This window comes from Phyllostomus hastatus, unplaced genomic scaffold, assembly GCF_019186645.2.
Source record: "Phyllostomus hastatus isolate PE091 unplaced genomic scaffold, TTU_PhHast_1.1 phas_scaffold_39, whole genome shotgun sequence".
Lineage (NCBI taxonomy): Eukaryota > Metazoa > Chordata > Mammalia > Chiroptera > Phyllostomidae > Phyllostomus > Phyllostomus hastatus.
The window spans coordinates 30,736,895-30,752,587 of record NW_025334028.1 but is presented as its reverse complement, the minus strand read 5'-3'; the positions used below and the strand labels follow the sequence as shown (position 1 = coordinate 30,752,587).

The 15,693-nt window shown below is 43.1% G+C and overlaps 1 protein-coding gene across 4 annotated transcripts in view; it reads right to left on the bottom strand.

The window, feature by feature from the left end:
- MCUB (mitochondrial calcium uniporter dominant negative subunit beta) overlaps positions 1-11,559 on the bottom strand; it is a 94,246-nt gene extending 82,687 nt beyond the window's left edge. For 3 of the 4 annotated variants that reach the window (XM_045820263.1, XM_045820267.1, XM_045820266.1), the window contains exons 1-2: positions 11,274-11,559; positions 4,810-4,860 (exon numbers count right to left, since the gene is read on the bottom strand). In XM_045820263.1, coding sequence (XP_045676219.1) covers positions 4,810-4,832 — 23 coding nt within the window. In that variant the 5' untranslated portion in view covers positions 4,833-4,860; positions 11,274-11,559. The remainder of the gene's footprint in view (positions 1-4,809; positions 4,861-11,273) is intronic. The other variant, XM_045820265.1, reaches the window with a different exon arrangement.
- Positions 11,560-15,693: the final 4,134 nt, after the last annotated feature.

Genomic DNA, 15,693 nt, shown 5'->3' with positions numbered 1-15,693 from the left:
GGTAGTTACAAAATATCCATGGGAATGTAAAGTCCAGTCTAGGAAATGGAGTAGCCAAAGAACTTACTCCCATGACCTGTGGACCTGAACAATAGTGTGGGGATTGCCTGAGGAAGCAGGTGATGCTGGGTAGAGGATGACAAAGGGGGAATACTTGGAACAACCATAATAGCATAATTGATAAAATATAATTAAAAAAAGAAACACAAACACATAATATGCCTGAAAATATAAAAGATATAAGACACCCGCACTTCAGAAGTTAGGAGAAAAAATGGGGGAGGCTGGCATGCTGGTGAGCTTGAAACACAAAAAGCCCTGATACAAGGGAGAGTATACCAGTGCCAAATGAAGAGTGAAATGAGTGAAGCATACACACAGATGTAGGGAGGAAATCTGATTTCTATCTAGTAATCGGGAAAGCATTTATTTATGGAAGTCGTCAATTCAAAGCTAGACTTTAAGTGGAAATAGAATTGGTGCGTGACAAGTGGAGGCAGTATGAGGTAAACTGTTACACTCTGGAAAGCACATTACATCCAAGTATTTGGCTGTTGTGCTGTTTCATGCACGTGGTTTCTGTAGCATTGTTTTCTGAGAGCCTCCCAAAGCATCCATGTCATAATGTCTCTGCTCTTCTGCTTTAACCTCTCCAGTCAGAGACTTTTGGTTGGGCTGGTCCTCCACTTGACATGATAAGGCACAAGCCAACCTGCTTTTAAAAAGGGACCTGAAGCCCTAACCAGTGTGACTCCCACTGTGACACTCCCAGTGTGACTTTGTGGGGCATCGTTCCACAAAGCCAAAAGTCCCCAGTATGATTCCTGGTGAGAGCACATGCCGGGGTTGCGGGTTCAGTCCTTGCTTGGGGCACGTACCAGAGGCAATAGATCAACATTTCTCTCTCACATCTATGTTTTTCCCTTCTCTCTCTCCCTTCCCCTCTCTCTAAAAATAAATAAATAAAATCTTTAAAAAAGAGACCTAAAAATACATGGGACTCAAATGAGAGATATGTTTGCTTTTCTAATAGGTAGGCAGTTGAGGGCAAGTAAGACGACAGTAAGGTCATCCAGGGATCTGGGGCCCTTCTATCTAGTTGTTCCCCCCTCACCTAGAGGGCTGTATGCCCCTGCAGGGTCCAGCTTGCTCACTTCTTCCACACATGTATTCCAGCCCATGGGTGGGAGAAAAGGGTGCAAGGGAGAAATCAGGTTCCTAATTAAGGACGAAAACTAAAAGTTGCACTTCCGTACTGTGGAGGATATCCAGGACTTGGTCACATGCTGGCTGCAAAGAAGGCTGAAGAATGTAGCACGTAGGATTGGTCCAACACACCGGAGCTGGAATATTAGTTACGCCTCAGAAAGTAAGGCTGGACCTAACAGGATTTCATGTGTCTTTCAACATAATCCATCCCCAATCTAATTTGTTAATGTAGTATCTCCCAAATTGTACTGTGAGGCTACTTTTCTGGGTGAAGTTACTGGGAATGCTTTAGAATAAAAAAGGTCTGTGATCAGCCTCTTTCTTACTCCTAGATTGTGCCAATGCCCATGAGTTCCTGGAAGTCTGTAGTAAAGAAATGCATTTAATTTGGTGTGGCTTAGTGCAGAATTATTCAAATTAATAAGAACAAGAGATTTTGTTTTATCTAGAAATAATTCTTTACAGGATAATAGTTTGTGACAGAATTTAACTCAATAAACATAAGTCCTATAAGATTTTAAGACACTGTGTTTCAAAAATTCTAATCCAAGTCAGGCCAAAGAGTGCCCTTCACAGGGAATACTTCCTGCAGCCTGATCAGACTGATCAGAGTTCTTACTAGACCCCCAAATCTGATTTGGGCTCCACTTGGTGTGCTTATGCCCAGTCTTCCCACTGAAATATGTCTGCTAAACCTTTACCCCTTAGCCTTTCAGAGCTTGGTTGAAATATCACCTCTTCTCAACTCTTCAGTGTAAAATAATGTTCTTTCCCTGAATCATTTTAGTGTTTATTGTCTCTGATATTTATTTGATCCTCATGAGTCAGCTGGAAATAAGCTTTCAGTCTTATCATGAGCCACCACAATTCCTCCACTGGAATCTCAGGCTTAGATAAAAGGCAAAACCCCAGCTCCAAGCCCAGAAAAGCAGCAAAACCAGACAAAAGATACCATGGCTGGCACCAGGACCAGCTTCCCTGACTAATGACCCCCTGCCCCGGCACCGACCAATCAGTAGAGAACACAACCCAGAAAGGACACAACTGGAAAGCTAATGAATACTCTATTAGGATCCTCCCCTGAGACCTCCAAATAAATACCCTCAAAATGAAGGACCCAGTCAGGCTCTCTTCGGAGCACGCCCCTATTTTCTCCCCTCCCCCAGGTACATTTTCCTCACCTCTCCCTTTCCTAAACTCCAAGAGCCCTTCTTTTGCCTCTTTAACTTGTTTCCTAAGCCTGTTTCTTCTATGACTGACTCACTTCTCTGTGACTTTCTAAATAGACTTCCTCTTATTAAAAAAAAAAAAGGCAAAACCCACCCTTGGGGAAAGAAAACTGTTGGCAATTAAAATGTCACAGGCTAGGACTTAGCTATGAAGAACCCGAAGCATGAAACGTGGCATCCACATGGGAAAGCAGAGTACCCTAATCAGGATGGGGAAAGAGAAGCCAAACTTCCCATCAAACCATGTTTAGGAATCAAGCCAGAACCAGCTCCTGGAGTTGGTGAGGGTGGCAGCAGGACACATAATGGCAAAGGCTCAGGTGACAGCTGGACCCTCCATTACCATCCTGCTTATCCATTTTGCCCCCAAAACCTGAAATATTGGCACAATGGCCACAGGCACTGATGAGCCTTACAGATTTTTAAGAAGTCCCTATTCACATTCAAAAGCCTCAGATTTTAGGCTGTAAAACAAATAAATGGCAAACTCTATATGGGATTACCTATCCAGTATCTGAACATTCAACCATATTCAACAAATTTTGTTGTACACCCTCCTTAAGGGCTGCCCTTGACCCATTCCCAAGCACTGGGGCCCCAACAGGTGATCATTTCACTGACGGCCACTCCATCCTCCAAAGGAGAGTACGCTCTGCTTCTGGATAGTAATGGAGGCATTATTACAGGAAAAGACCTGCTGTTTCCTAATCAAAATTTATAATCATTTTGGGGCGGGGTGGGGTGGGGCAGTATTTTACAAAAGGTTAACTTTATATTTTGCCCAGAAATTGCATCTTACAAATAAGTATTTTTATAATTGATTTTGAAAATGTTCTGAATTATTTAAGTTTTAATGATTAAGCTTTTAGTACTAACAGATAATTTTTGGCAATCACAAAACAACACTGCACGAATGTAGAACCAGTCTGATCTAATGCTCTGAGAGCCCCATTTAGAGAGCCCTTGTCTGTGGAGAGAAGTGTCACCCGCCTTCCCATGCAATCATCCTGAATCAACACCGCATTTCAGAACAGGCCAGAAGGTGCCCATCCAACATCCTGTCCTTACAGAATCTGTTTCATTACATTATGTTAATTGTGCTTCCAAAAATCCTGAGGTAGAAATACAGCAATTAACCAAAATATGATTTAAGATTACTGCTTTCTTTTCATGAAAAATACAGTATGCATACAGGTGATTTTGGTTAACTTTTTAAAAATCTCCAATTATTCAAGGCTTATATCATAAAAAGTAGATTAAAAGGCTTTAGGTGATCCCCTGGCTAGATTAAGTGGAAAAGAGGAAACTGAGAAGGTAAGACCTGAAGAGAACACACCACTGAGGAAGTCCATATAATATTGGAGTCTTCATGATCCATTCATTCATCCCTCTACCCAACAAGCTTTTCTTGTGCAGGGGCTGTGGCAGGGCACAGGCCATCAGAGAAGGGGAGAAATAGGGCTGGGAGACTCGGGGGTGGGGGATCACAGTGGCACAGCTAACTATGATGCATGGTAAAATGAGGTGAGCACTGAAGTGCTGTGGGAGTGAAAAAGAACGTGCAACTCCTGCTGGCCTCAACCTACAGAGACCGCATCAAAACTGGGGTAGGGCGGGGTGAGGCTGAGTGGGCACTGGAACTCAGCCTCGGAGCAAGAATAGAATTCAAGAGGGTGACCCAAGGGAGACAACGCCGCCTGGGAACACCATAAACACTAAGCGGAAGGGGTGAAAATACATGACCAGCTGCGGGAGGAGGTACCAGTCCAGCAGGGCTGACTGTTTGGGATACAGAAGGCATGGGACAGAGGGTGCGCCTGGAGGGCTGAGGCCAGGACAGGATTTCTGAATGGATTGCAGCGCGTTCAGCTTGGCTTCACTAATAGCAAAGCTGTAACGGGGTTGCGCAAGGTCATAAGAAGCCATGCCTTCTCCTGAAAAGCAAAAATTGCTTTATTATACATTATCTGAAACACTGTGAAAGCAGACTTACAGAAAGAAGTTATCAGACTATAAAATGTTACAAGTATATCTTCCAGCAAGGCTTAAGTCAGCCAATGCCATGTTGATCTGTTTGTGAAACGTTTTCTAAAAGTAATTTTTTTCCAGGTTTATGGTCACATTACTGTCAGTCTCTCTAATAAAAATGCATGCTTCGATTCTAGCTGCATTACCGGCAGAAAAAAGCAGTTATTTATCAACACCTTTCAAAATCCCCTCTGTGTATCCTACACAGACTAAGAGGAAAATGCTATACCAAAGACAAACAAAATGTTTAGCAAAAAAGACAGCCAAACGTGAACATGAACACACAAACATACACACACAAAGAATCAGGAGAACAACAGGGATTTGTCAAACAGAACGATACCTTCTTCCTTCCTCCAGACACATTCACGGCATTCATTATTCACTGTTGCGCCTACGAGGTTGAAAATAAGCTAATTCATTTTTAGGTCCCAGAACTGTGACGTGAGTAATGCATTCATTATAAAAATATTCCTACCACATCTTTCAACAATAGCTGAGAATTCTCAGTGGAGTTGAATATAATAGGATCACCACCTCTGTCTATGGCAGTTGTACAAACCAAATCATCTACTCAATCTTAATATCTTAAAACTCATACTGTGGGCTGATCCTTGTCAATGTTGAAGACTTCTCTTCCTAAAATTTGACACAATATGCTTTGCACACCTGTCAGTTTCTTGATATGAGATTTAATGTTTCACCTCACTCTTTGTTTCTGCTCACAGGCTACAGATATTTCAACTGTGGTTCCATCTCTTGCCTTTCTTTTCACTGTTCCCTATTTCTTGCCCTCAAACCTATTCAGAGAAATTCTCTTCAGTGGATGGATTTATAGTGCAGATTTCATACATCATCTCTCAGCAATATTCTAAATCCCAGACAAAAATCTAATTATCTATCCCCAAAAGAGCTGTCAAACAAAAGCTTAGACCTGTAACTAAGGTAAAAAATTATTTAAAATCAAATAACACCATTTTTGAGTTAACAAAATACTCTGGAAACTCTCAGAATAAAGAGATTTATAGGCCTTGGCAGTTGTCCCAAACTGTATTTTAACTCAGGTGGGGACGTAGAAACAGGAAGACTTAGGGCAGGTGAGGGTAGTAAGAAGGGGAAAAGGAGGGTGAGAGGGGAGTGAACAACTTCGGCACCATCACATTTCCTTCAGAGAGCCAGCATCAAAATTAAATTCTTACAGCAAGTCGATCCAGTGCCATCAATACTCGGCACTTTCTATGGGCAAAACACCAAGGAAACTACTTGAGCAAGAAAGAGACTGGCTTTCCACACTTTGACCCGCAACTACTTAGAATATGTTTGCTCAAACACCAAAGAACTGATTTTTAAAATGTCTTAAAATCTTCTTCATGTATCACTTTTTCCCATTAAAACGCAATTACAGAAAAATGGACGATGACACAAATGGAGGGAAAAATGAGGGCAGAGTAGGTGAAACCAGGAGTACGGCAAACACATTAAATGCATATCATAAGGTCTCTCACAATTTTTAGAAGGTGCGTCTAAGATTTGACCCCTGACTTCCTGGCAGCACGTGCAGAGAGAGAACACCACTGCCTTCACTGTCTGGACAAGAAAGCCCACGTCCGCTCAGGAGAAACTCAGCAATTCTGATACTAGACAGCAATTTGTCCCACAAGTCCTTTTTTAAAGGGCACCTTTTAACTGTCCCGTTTCACAGGGATGTTTCTTAGAAGGGATGATGATGTGGAAAATTCAGTGAAAACATTTGGGTGGGGTCCAATACTACACAGTCGAAAGACATGGCTCAGAGAACAGAGAGCTGGCATGTTTGGAAGCCCAGGAAAATTAATACTATGGTAAATTAAACAGGGTCAAGAAAGAAGACAGTTCTAGAATATGTCTTGTATAAATGCTGTTTTACTCTACATTGGTATGCAACCTGTAGGTTAGCTCAAAGTGCCCGTTATGTCATGGTTTTAGGGTTCTGATGCTAGACACTCTCAGGTCAGCAACATTTCACCGACGGAAACACTGATAATAACAGCAGGAGTATTAGAGAGAAACTTAATCTACTATATTATGACCTGCTCACCCAATCAAATAAATTCTGATTTCTTTTAAAAGGAAAAAGTTATTACAACCACTAGGTAAAACTGCCACTCTACTGACCATCTAAGATCATAACAGGATTTTTCAGCCATTAAGAGAACCAACCTGACATGGACAATACTGTATTCGACAGCATACTTATATCCCCTGGTAAAATAACAAAACAGCAATTTTATACATAGAAAAGGCTTTTGAGACCAATTAGACAAGTGCCTTTCTTTTCTTTTTTTAAATCATTTTTTACTGTTTGATTACAGTTGACTTAAACAATATTGTATCAGTTCATTAGACATTAGACATTACATTACATATGAAGTGGTCATCCCAATAAATCTGGAGCCCATCTGACACCATACATAGTTATTAGAATATTACTCACTACATTCCCTGTGCTGTAGTTTATACCCCATGACTATTCTGTAACTACCAATTTGTACTTCTTAATCCCTTCTCCTCTTCACCCACCCCCCCAAACCCTTCCCATCTGGCAACCATCAAAATTTTCTCTGTATCTATGAGTCTATTTCTGTTCTGTTTGTTCATTCATTTTGTTTTTAGATTCAACTGTTGATAGATATATATTTATTGCCATTTTTATTGTCCATATTTTAGATCTTTTTTCCTTTTCTTCTTCTTAAAGAAGACCCTTTAACATTTCGCATAACACTGGTTTGGTGGTGATGAACTCCTTTAACTTTTTCTTGTCTGGGAAGCTCTAAGTCTAAATGACAGCTTTGCTGTATAGAGTAATCTTGGTTGTAGGTCCTTGCTTTTCATCTCATTGAATATTTCATGCAGGGCTTGGCAGTGCCCAAGTGAGGCCAAGCTGAGAACCAATGCCAGCTGCTGCTAGTATCAGGCCTAGAGCCACTTAAGGAGAAGTATGGGCATGCGGATGCCAGATGCTGCTTGTTTGAGAAATTTTAGGGAACAGGTGGCAAACACAAGGCCTGTGGGCCAAATCCGGCCCTCCACCTTGTTTTACCCACTCCATACCTTGTTTCTACCCAGCGGCAGCGCCGAGCTCCTTGCTCCTAGTTAAGGAGTAGTCACATTTCTACAATTCTAAAATTACATTCAGCCCTTTGAAGGCAACCGGGAGGCTGATGGGGCCCCTGGTAAGAATGAGTTTGACACCCCTGTTTAAGGGAAGTACTAAGCATGAGCCAAGACAAGCCATTTGTATGGAAAAAATACTTGAAACATCTTGGGTAGACTTATAACTTGGTGGAGTGGGGTGTCAGGGAATCACCAGCTCAGAGCAAACAGTCATAGCCAGGTTGGTGGAGACTCAGACATGGTGCCCACCTGCCAGCTCTGTGGGGCAAGGTCTCAGACAAGAACAATGGCCTCTGCCAGCACTCCTGTCTGGGGGAAAGCTGCCCCTCCAGACTCTCACCCTGATGACAGACACTTTATTTCTTCCCCGTGTGTCCCATGCTTTTTTGAGCTTTTACCCTAGTACTGATGCTCAGAGAGAGGGACTCTGAGTAAGTCTGTGCATGGGCCCTTTAAGATAAGCTGCCTGGGACTCTAGCCCGCCATCTCACTCAGCCACAATCCCTGCTGATTTTTATGGCCTGAAGTTATGGGGACTTCTCTTCCCGGCACTGGAACCCTGGGCTGGGAGCCTGTTGTGAGGCTGGAACCCCTCCTTTCCCAAGGGGGGCCTCCAGAGCCGAGCTCTCCCTCCCAATTTTTATTTACCACGCATGGGTGTGGGACCAGCCATTCTGCATCTCTGCTCCTCTTGCCAGTCTTAATGTGGCTTCTCCTTTATACCCTTAGAGTTATAGGCCTCTGTTCAGCTAGATTTTGGGGAGTTCTGAATGACAGTTGATCTGTAGTTTAGTCGTAATTTTGAGCAGGTCACTTTGTTTGCAAATCAGGCCCAAACAGACTGAATGACTTGGCTATGTTCACAGAGCTAAGCGGTGGCAGGGCCAGTCTGAAACTCGGTGTCCCAATTACATAACGCCCACTAACTGAGATGCTCATTTCTCTTCTGTGATGTAAACATATTTAGTTCATATAGCTATTAAATCAACTAATGTTAGCTTCAGGTTTTCTACCTTAAGTCTCATAGGTACTTCATTCAACAAATACTTATCTACCAAGATACCAAATGGTTTCCTAGCTTAGTTTGCCGCACAATAGCACTGATACTGTTAAACTTCAATAAACGGTAAAAACTAAAACAAAACAAAAAAACCTAGTACTCATACCTAAGTGTTAAGAGGACGGTAATGTTTAATATTTAATAGACAAGCCTGTCTAGAATTACTTTGAGACCACAGCATCAAATGCCTTTTCTATAGTGTAAATACAATCACCAATATATGACTAATCACTCCCCTCAGGAGAGAGAATACAATATGCCAGTTACAAGCACTAGACAGAATGGTAGGGAAGTATCACACAAGAGTGACGTGTCTATGCAATTCAAAAGATGAAAACAATTTGTGAATTAACATTTGGTGGTGGGACCTAAAGCAAAACATGTTTTGTTTCTAGAAGTTTAAAAAGGTATACTTAATACTTAAACTTCTCTGCAAAGTACACTTGATTGTTTTAAGTTTTTTTTTTAAGATTTTATTTATTTATTTTTAGGGAGGGAGGGAGTGGGAGAGAGAGAGAGAGAAACATCAATGTGGGGTTGCTGGGGGTTATGGCCTGCAACCCAGGAATGTACCCTGGCTGGGAATCGAACCTGGGACACTTTGGTTCCCAGCCTCTGCTCAATCCATTGAGCTACGCCAGCCAGGGCTGATTGTTTTAAGTTTTTAATATAGCTTATGTAGGGACTCAAATGCTATATGGGGTGCTTGAAATTACATCAGGGAGTTTCTCAAACTAAACAGCAAAAAAACTAAAATTAAGAAAGGTGCAGTCAGGACAGGGCTTTCTTTGGGAGAGCATTCACAGGGGTCATAACCACTTAGAGCTGAGCCCTGGAGGATGGGAAGACCAGCAGAAGCCACAGATTACCTTGACAACCGTGCTGACAGGCACAGGTGCTGTCACCAAATCGTGACCATGGACACTAGGCCAGCCTTGGTCAAATGTAACACAACATGTTCCTGCTCTCTTGTGCTCCAGATGCAATGTGCTCTTTAAAATGCAATTTTGCTACACTAACAAATCAATTTCAAACTCTTCCCCCCACAAAAACACTGGTGTACCTACCATACGAAGGGTGAAAACTATATTTTTCAAAGTTACTAAATTCCTATAAGGCACACTCATAATTTCAGAAAAGGCCAAATATAATCGGGAATACTGACTTGAGATACTATTAATGACAACTCATTGCAAGCTGTCAGGTTGCAAACATCACTGGTCTTTTCCCCACTGTTGAGTGTGCTATGGCACTACCCTAGATGCTGCATCAGGAGGGAAATGGGGTGAGGGGGAAGGGCTTAGACTGGTCATTTGAGAGAGGGCAGTTTTGGGTTCCATAAATATTCTACTCAAAATCTTAGGTGTAATAAAAAACCAAATCGTTCATTTATGTTTAAATAGTGTATGGTGAAGGGTATTCCTTGTATTGTTGTTTTACTGTTTGGTATGTCTTTGACTGTAGAGTACTACACTTATAAAAGTACAATTTGCAAAGTGGAAAAGCATATCTCTCCAATTACCCTATTAAATCTACCATTTTACATTTTAAGAAGCTGCACCCGTTTTCCTAGGTATTAGTTACATAATACTCTTCTCTTCCTCATTCTCTTTCAAACATAGGAAGGCATTTTTAAAATGCAATGAAATATTTCCTTGCATCAATCCAGTCTCTGAAGCCCTGGGATAGTTGCAGAGAAAACATAAACAGGAAGTGAAAGTGAAAAGACTATGGCATTGCTTTCTGCTTTTCTTTCAAATTGCAAGCTAAGAGATAAAAAATATTTTTCTCTTTGACAACTGAAACTAATTAGCGGGTGGGGATGGGAGTTATAAACTACAACTCAAAAACTACGCTCTTCAGAACCACACACGTGGAAGGCTCTTTTTGAAAGGCTATCTTTACGTAGTGGGCTGAGGTCAAGCTCCTTCTCACAGCCCCAGTGACACGCAGCACTGTCCCCTGCTTCCTGTGTCTTTTTCAGTGCGCATTCACTCTCCTCCCTCCTCCAAGCAATGGTCCACGCAGTCCACGGGGCCATTGTGTCAGGCCAACTGTTACTCACAGCACACGCTCATGATTCACCCCACTCGGCTCCCGGAGCAAAAAACGCTAGTTATTCTTCCCTCTTCCAGGGAGGGGAGGGCCTTGCGGTTCTCAGGATGGAAACGTCACTCCGACCACAGTCCACACTCGAGCAGTCAGTCCTCTAGGCTTCATCGTTAGCCCCCTCGGGCATTGACCACCCAGCCACGGCACAGCGGGCTCTGAAACTTAACTCCGGATCAGGGTCCGGACACGGAGAAACCCCTCCCGGGGTATTTTGCTTTTCCAAGGCCGGACGCCCCAGGGTCCCCGCACCCCAACCAGGCCGAGGTGATGACCCACGCGCCTCCTGACCCCTGGCCTTTCATGACTTCGGCCCCGGGCGCGACCCCGGCCTTCATCGCTGCCCCACTGTCGGGTCCCCCAGCGCGCGAAAACCAAGTGAACTTCCCGGCCACTCGGCTTCCATTCCACAGAAGTGGCCCCCCAAACTTTTCCAGCCGCCGCCCCTGCCCCCGAGACCCCGGCATCGGGGCCGGCTGTCTTACCTGGGGCATCAGCGGCCGCGGCCCCGATCCGCCCGAGGTGCTGAGAGTCGGCGGCCGCCGCGGGCGCCAGGACCAGGAGCCCCTCAGGAGCATCATCCTCCCTCCAGGTCCGCGGGCCTTTTCGGCGTGGGGGCTGCAGCGAGCTCGCCTCGGGCGCCCCGCCTCGTCCCGAGTCGCCCGCCTCCCCCTTCCCCGCCCCGAGCTGGCTGGGCGGGCGGGAGGAGGGTGTGCCGCTCTTCCACTTCTCCTCTGTGCACACGCCCCAGCGCGAGACTGTTTTCTCTCCTCCGACCAAAGTGGGGAGGGGGAAGAGGAAGAGCGCGAGGACTGAGCGCCTGACGCACAGCAGGTTAGGTTTCGAGGGCGGCGCGCCGCGGGGCAGCTTCCCCTCCTCCCGCGGAAGCCCCCGCGGAGGCAGTGACAGCCCGCCGCCTGCCCCTGGCGAGCGGGAGAGCTCGAGGTCGGAGCCCGCTGGTAACTTTGTGCTCTGAGAGCGGCCCTTCTGCTCTGGCCACTTATCTCAGTTGGTTAGAGCGTCCTCCGTCGGGATACGCCGAGGTTGCGTGTTGATCCCCGGTCAGGGCATATGCGGGAGTCAACCAGGGAACCCCTGAATGGGCGGAACAACAAATCGAGGTTTCTCTCTGCCTCTGTCTCTGGCTGTCTCTGTCTCTCTCTCAAATCAATAACTACTGGGGGGAAAAAAAGAAATTTTAAGAGCGATAAAGGGGCGGGGCACGTCAGAGGGCTGTCTGGGGGTTGGGCCCCCGGGTCCCTGGCTGACCTCTGCTACAAGTGACCGCCGGGGGGCGATCGGACAGTAAGCCCGAGGCCCATCTCTAGGAGGCCCATCTCTAGGAGGTCCATCTCTGCCTGGCCTGAGGAGTCCTACTCGCCACATGGTGGCCCACCCCTAGCTCTTTGGGACCGTCCCACAACCTAACTGGCTTCTCTTTTAAACCATGCTTTTAATTGTTAAAGAACTGGAACTTAGTCTTCCCAACACCTGGGGAGTATAATTCTCTGTTTTAGAGACTTTTTTTTTTTAAGATTCTCACCTGAGGAGATGTTTCTATTGATTTTAGAGAGAGAGGAAGAGGGAAGAGAGAGAGAGAGGAAGAGAGGAACATCCACGTGAGAGAGTAACCTCGGTGATGCATGGAAACTGAAACCCAGGTATGTGCCCTGACTGAAATGGAACCCAGGACCTTTTGGGATACGGAAGGAAGCTCCAACCAATGGAACCACTTGGTCAGGACTCTTGGAGACTTTTTGTTTATAAAAACAAATAAACATCAACCATTTAAGAGCAACCTAATCTAAGCCATCACATAGTTTACTTACAGTAAATTGTTACATAAAACACACGAGGCCCAGTTATATTTGAATTTCAGATCAACAGCTAATAACTTTTTTTTAGTGTACGTATATCCCAAATATTGAATGGGTCACACTTACTCTTTTTGAAACAAAATATGAAATATTTGGGATATACTTATACTAAATTATTTGTTGTTTATCTGTAATTCAAAGCTGACAAACACTGCAACAAGTAGCAAATCTCTCCTGATGATGATCTCTTTTCTTTATAGAAAAAAGATGGTGGTTTCTGTGACAGCAAAAACTTTCAACTCAAAGACAGAGTCACTTGTGTTAACTAGCATTTGCATTTCAAAATACAATTGCCCTGGGCAGATAGTGACACAGTAAACATTAAGTCCACATGGGAAGGTAGTTTACCTGAGTACTTCCCTTCTATTTTAGCTAGTGCTCCAAATGAAAGAAATGAGTTGCATGTTGACTATCGTGAATAATTCTGAAATGAACAGTGGGAGCACAGATAAATTTGTGAGATACTGATTTCATTTCCTTTGGATATATACCCAGTGAGATTGCTGGATCTATGGTAGATCTATTTTTAATTTTTTGAAGAACTGACATAGTGTTTTTTTATGTAGTTGCTGCAATTTACATTCCCACCAACAGTGTATAGGGTTCCCTTTTCTCTAATAGCTAAGATATGGAAACAACCTACGTGTCCATCAAGAAAAATGGATAAAGATGTGAGATAGCTCGCTCATACTCTCTTTCTCATTCTCTCTTACCCTCTCTCACCCCATGCCTACACCACGCCTTCTTCCCTCCTTTCTTCCCCCCTTCCCTACCTCAGGCACATACCTTTTCTTCCTCTCTCCTAAGCTCCAAGGGCCCTTCTCCTACTTCTATAACTTGTTTTCTGAGTTCACGCAGCCCAACTGGCTCACTTCCTCTACCTCCGCAAAGATAAAAAAAAAAAGAAAATGTGATATATAACCATATATCCACTATATGTTATATATTCTCTATTATCATAGTATATGCTTTTACATACCATACATATATACCATGGAATATTATTCAGCCATAAAAAGAAGGAAATCTTGCCCTGGCTGGTGTGGCTCTGTGGATTGAGTGCCAGCCTTTGAACTAAAGGGTTGCATGTTCTATTCCCAGTCAGAGCACATGCCTCAGTTTCCGGCCAGGTCTCTAGTAGGTATGTGTGAGAGGCAACTACACATTGATGTTTCTCTCCCTCTCTTTCTCCCTCCCTTCCTTGCTCTCCCTAAAAAGAAATAAATAAAATCTTTAAAAATAAAAACAGGGAAATCCTGCCATTTGTGATAGATAACATGTGTGAATCTGGAAGTCAGTATGCTAAGTGAAATAAATCAAACAGAGAAAGGCAAATACTATGATCTCACTTTTATGTAGAATCTAAATAAGTTAAACTCATAGAACCAGAGAATAGAGCAGTGGTTACCAGAGGCTAGGAGATGAGGAAAGTGGGGAAAGTTTGATCAAGAGATACAAATTTTCAGTTATAAGATGAATAAATTCTGGCGATCTGATGTACAGCACTGTGACTAAGTTAATAATACTGTAAAATATATTTAAAATGTGCTAACAGAGTATATATAAACTGTACTTACTACACCCCCCAAGAAATATATGTGAGGTGATAGAAGTGTTAATTAACTTAGTTGTGGTAATTATTCACTAGCTATCTATTTATCATATCAAGGTATCACATTGTACACTTAAAATATATACACTTTTTATTTGTCAAATATACTTCAATAGAGCTGGGGGTACAGAAAGAAAAGCATTTTATTAGAAAGGAAATGAAGAGGAGGAGAAAATGTCCATTTTGGAATACAGAATCTGCCCCTACACATCACTGTGATTTTTTTTGGGGGGGCTACATTCCCTTTAATTGCCTTTTCATAGGATAACAATTTTCTAATACTTTCTATAGAGGAAATAGAAAAGATAACTGTCTTTTCTGCAGCATGTTTATTTGTTTTATGTCATTGATAGTTTAGAAAAGTGTTTCTAAGCTTTATCACTCATTATTGGTAATGTTGTGTCATTCTGATGACTGTTCTTAAATTTGGGGAAACTTCCATCAAGTGTTTTTCATAGCTGAACAGTAATATTTGAAAGAATATTCCACAAACTAGTTTCAGGGTCCTTTAATTCAAATGTCATTTCTTTTAAAAGAATTTATTTTATTTTTTATTTTAGAGAAGAGGGAGGGAGGGAGGAAAGGAGAGAGACACACATCTGTGCGAGCGAGAAACATCGATTGGTTGCCTTCAGTACTCACCCCAGCCAGGGACCAAACCCACAACCCAAGCATGTGCCCTGACTGGGAATCAAGCTGGAAACCTTTCAGTTTGCAGGACAATGCCCAACCAAGTGAGCCACACTGGCCAGGGCGAATGGCATCACATTTTCACTAGCCACTTACTTCGGGTAACTTGGCATTGTATGTCACATTCATATTGCAGTACAATATCTGGCCCTGCACTTTTGGGTGACAGCACTTGGTAAGTTTGTCCAATAGGTGATAGGATTATTCTTGGAAGCTATTCCTACAGGAGCATGGCTACCAAAAATTTAATAATACATGAAAATGACAGTAAGCCTCATAAAATATGCCACTAAACCCAAACTAAATGTATCTCCAACTCAACTTTCTCTGCTGGATCTTGAAAATGGCCATGGCCACTCAGCCACCTGATACATGGGGTGGGTTTGGCAGAGGAGTGGTTGCACAAGAAAGAGACTGGGGTCTTAATTGATTTCAATTAAAATATTTTACTTTTAGAAATATTTTTAAAATATCACCAAGTGAATACAATCCTGGGAACACCCCCTCCAAGTGCCTTGGAAGAGGCTTGAGCAAGTGAAAAGCCCTGAAGCTTAAGCTAAATCACTTTGCTGACACATAATTCCTCAATAAATGCTATTATTATTACTCCAAACTGTTCCGTAACACTTAGTACCGGCCTATTTCATAGCATATATCACATTTTGTTTATTTGCACTTATGTCTGGCTCTCCAGCTAGATTATAAATGCATAGAAGCATAACAACA